This window comes from Condylura cristata, unplaced genomic scaffold (genome assembly GCF_000260355.1).
Source record: "Condylura cristata isolate star-nosed mole 26May11 unplaced genomic scaffold, ConCri1.0 scaffold00042, whole genome shotgun sequence".
Lineage (NCBI taxonomy): Eukaryota > Metazoa > Chordata > Mammalia > Eulipotyphla > Talpidae > Condylura > Condylura cristata.
In genome coordinates, this window is record NW_004567143.1 from 3,947,818 (window position 1) to 3,950,097 (window position 2,280).

Here is a 2,280-nt window from a genome sequence, read left to right on the forward strand (position 1 = left end):
GACTGCCGGCTCTGCGTCTGCCAGGACGGCCGGCCACAGCGCTGCCGCCCGAACCCCGACTGTGCTGGTGAGCCCCTCCCCGCCCGCCTCCCAGGGTCGCGACCCCCAGCGCGCGCGGCTGGGCTCCGTGCCAGCCCCCGACTCTCGGCCCTTCCTCAGTGGACTGCGGCTGGTCCTCCTGGTCCCGCTGGGCCGAGTGCCTGGGCCCCTGCGGGAGCCAGAGTGTCCAGTGGTCCTTCCGGAGCCCCAACAACCCGGGCGTCTCGGGGCGCGGCCGCCAGTGCCCGGGCCTCCGCCGCAAGGCCCGCAGGTACGCGCCCTCCCCTCCCGCTCCGGTAGGCGGCGGCCTCTGCCCCGCCCCCACGCTGCATCCCGGCCCAAACCCGGACTCCCAGCACATCTTGGGGACCCGGCTTTCTCCTGCATCAGTTTATGCCCTCTGGCCCCAGAGGGGGGCGCTAGGGAGCGCACGAGCCAGGCGCAGGTGCCTCCTGTGCCCACGAAGGCCTGGTGAGTGTGGGGGGCAGGGCTGTCTGTGCCTGTCCACCCCACACCCCGGCCAGGTTCTGCCGCTCAGGGGCCCTGGGGCACGTTGCTTTCCGGCCCCCCTCGGTCCAGCCCCCCAGCTGCAGGGGTGGGGCTCCGGGCCGGTGTCCCCTCCCTGGTGGTCCGGTGCTTCCACTGCCCGCCCAGGGCCCTGGGACACCAGGATGGCGGGGTGCGCGGGTGAGCTGCTCATCGGGGAGGGGACCCTCCCCCCAGGTGCCAGACGGAGCCTTGCGGGCGCTGTGAGCTGCTCGGCCAGGTCCACAGTGTGGGGGCGCGCTGGCGAGGGGGCCCCTGCAGCGTGTGCCAGTGTCTGCACAATGGCACCGTGCACTGCTCCCCCTACTGCCCGCTGGGCGGCTGCCCCCAGGTGAGGTGTTGGGACAGGGGAGGTGCGTGGGGGCAGGGCTGGGGCACCCGTGGGCTGGGGGGGCAGGGCCAGCCTGGCGTACCCAGACCCCTCTCATGCCGCAGGACTGGGTCCTGGTGGAGCCACCGGGAGAGGCCTGCTGCCGCTGTGTCCCGCCTGGTGAGCGGGCTGGAGGGCAGCGGGGCCGGGGAGCAGCAGCTGCACCTGTGGGGGCGCTGGGGACCCCGCCTCGGGCTGGGGAGGCTCCCCGGGTGGGAGGGCCTGTCTCTGCACCTTCCCTGTCCTTCGTGGGCTTCCTGCCTCCCCAGAGGCCACCCTCAAGGGCACTGCCTTTTCTGCTACTGCTGGGTCTGATCCGGCTCCCACCCTGTTTCCTGAAAGCAGCCCTGGCTTTTTCAAACGTGAACTTTTCCCAAAGCATCTTTACTTGGAAACTGAGTTATAAGTGAGAGGGAGATGCGGACACTCCCAGAAGGCTGCGTGGGTCCAGCGTCCTTCCCCACGGGCCGCCGTGCTGGGGCGGAAAGCGGCTGCGGGCTTGTTCACCGCAGAGGGCGCTGTGCGTGGGGCGGCGCCTGCAGTGGCCGCCTAGTGTCCACCCGGGGCCTGCTGCTGACTGGGGCCGGCGCCGCGCGGCCTGCCCTGACACGGCCCGGATTTGCAGTTTTATCCCTCTACGGTTCAGCACCCGCGGCGTGAACCGTCCACACCGGCGGGCGGGCGGGCTTTCCCTCTCCGGCTCCTGGGAACATTCTCGGCGGGCGCGGCTGGCTTCGGGCCTCTCCCTCCTGACCTGAGGGTTGCACACAGGAGAGAAGCTGACGGTCCGCCCCACGGTGACTGCGGCCCCCACGCCGGCCCCCAGCGCCGGGATCGGAGCCCGCCTCATCACCTACGCCCTGCCTCCGCCCGGAGGTAGGGCCCGTGGCGGGAGGGGCGCGGCCCAGGGTGGGCCAGCCGGGAGGGAGCCCGGACCGGCCCCCTTCCCGCGAGGCTGATGTCCAGCAGCTCAGTGACGGCTGCCCTGCCCCCCCCCCGGGGCCAGCTGCTCTCCAGGCCTAGGCCAGCGTGTGGGCCCCGAGTGCCCCAGCCAGCCGTGGCTTCTTAGCGCCGCCAGGCCCCACCCTTTGCGCCCCCCACTGCCACGCCCTCTTCCTCCCCAGACCCCTGCTATTCCCCTCTGGGCCTGGCCCGGCTCTCCGAGGGGGGCCTGCAGCTGGAGCACCCTGCCTCGGCTGCCCTCCTGGGGGCTCCCAGCAGGGGACCCGACTCCCACGCGCCACAGCGCCCCGGGGTCCCCTACCAGCAGCTGGACCTGCGGCAGCCGCAGAATCTCACTGGTCAGTGGGCGGGGCGGGCTGGAG

The 2,280-nt window shown here is 72.7% G+C and overlaps 1 protein-coding gene across 1 annotated transcript in view; it reads left to right on the forward strand.

Annotated features, from left to right (window-relative positions):
• The window catches only part of SSPO (SCO-spondin), a 48,357-nt gene that overhangs the window by 14,985 nt on the left and 31,092 nt on the right, over positions 1 to 2,280 (forward strand). Inside the window, exons 27-32 of the mRNA XM_012733852.1 lie at positions 2 to 67; positions 160 to 310; positions 763 to 916; positions 1,021 to 1,075; positions 1,727 to 1,831; positions 2,080 to 2,264. Coding sequence (XP_012589306.1) covers positions 2 to 67; positions 160 to 310; positions 763 to 916; positions 1,021 to 1,075; positions 1,727 to 1,831; positions 2,080 to 2,264 — 716 coding nt within the window. The remainder of the gene's footprint in view (position 1; positions 68 to 159; positions 311 to 762; positions 917 to 1,020; positions 1,076 to 1,726; positions 1,832 to 2,079; positions 2,265 to 2,280) is intronic.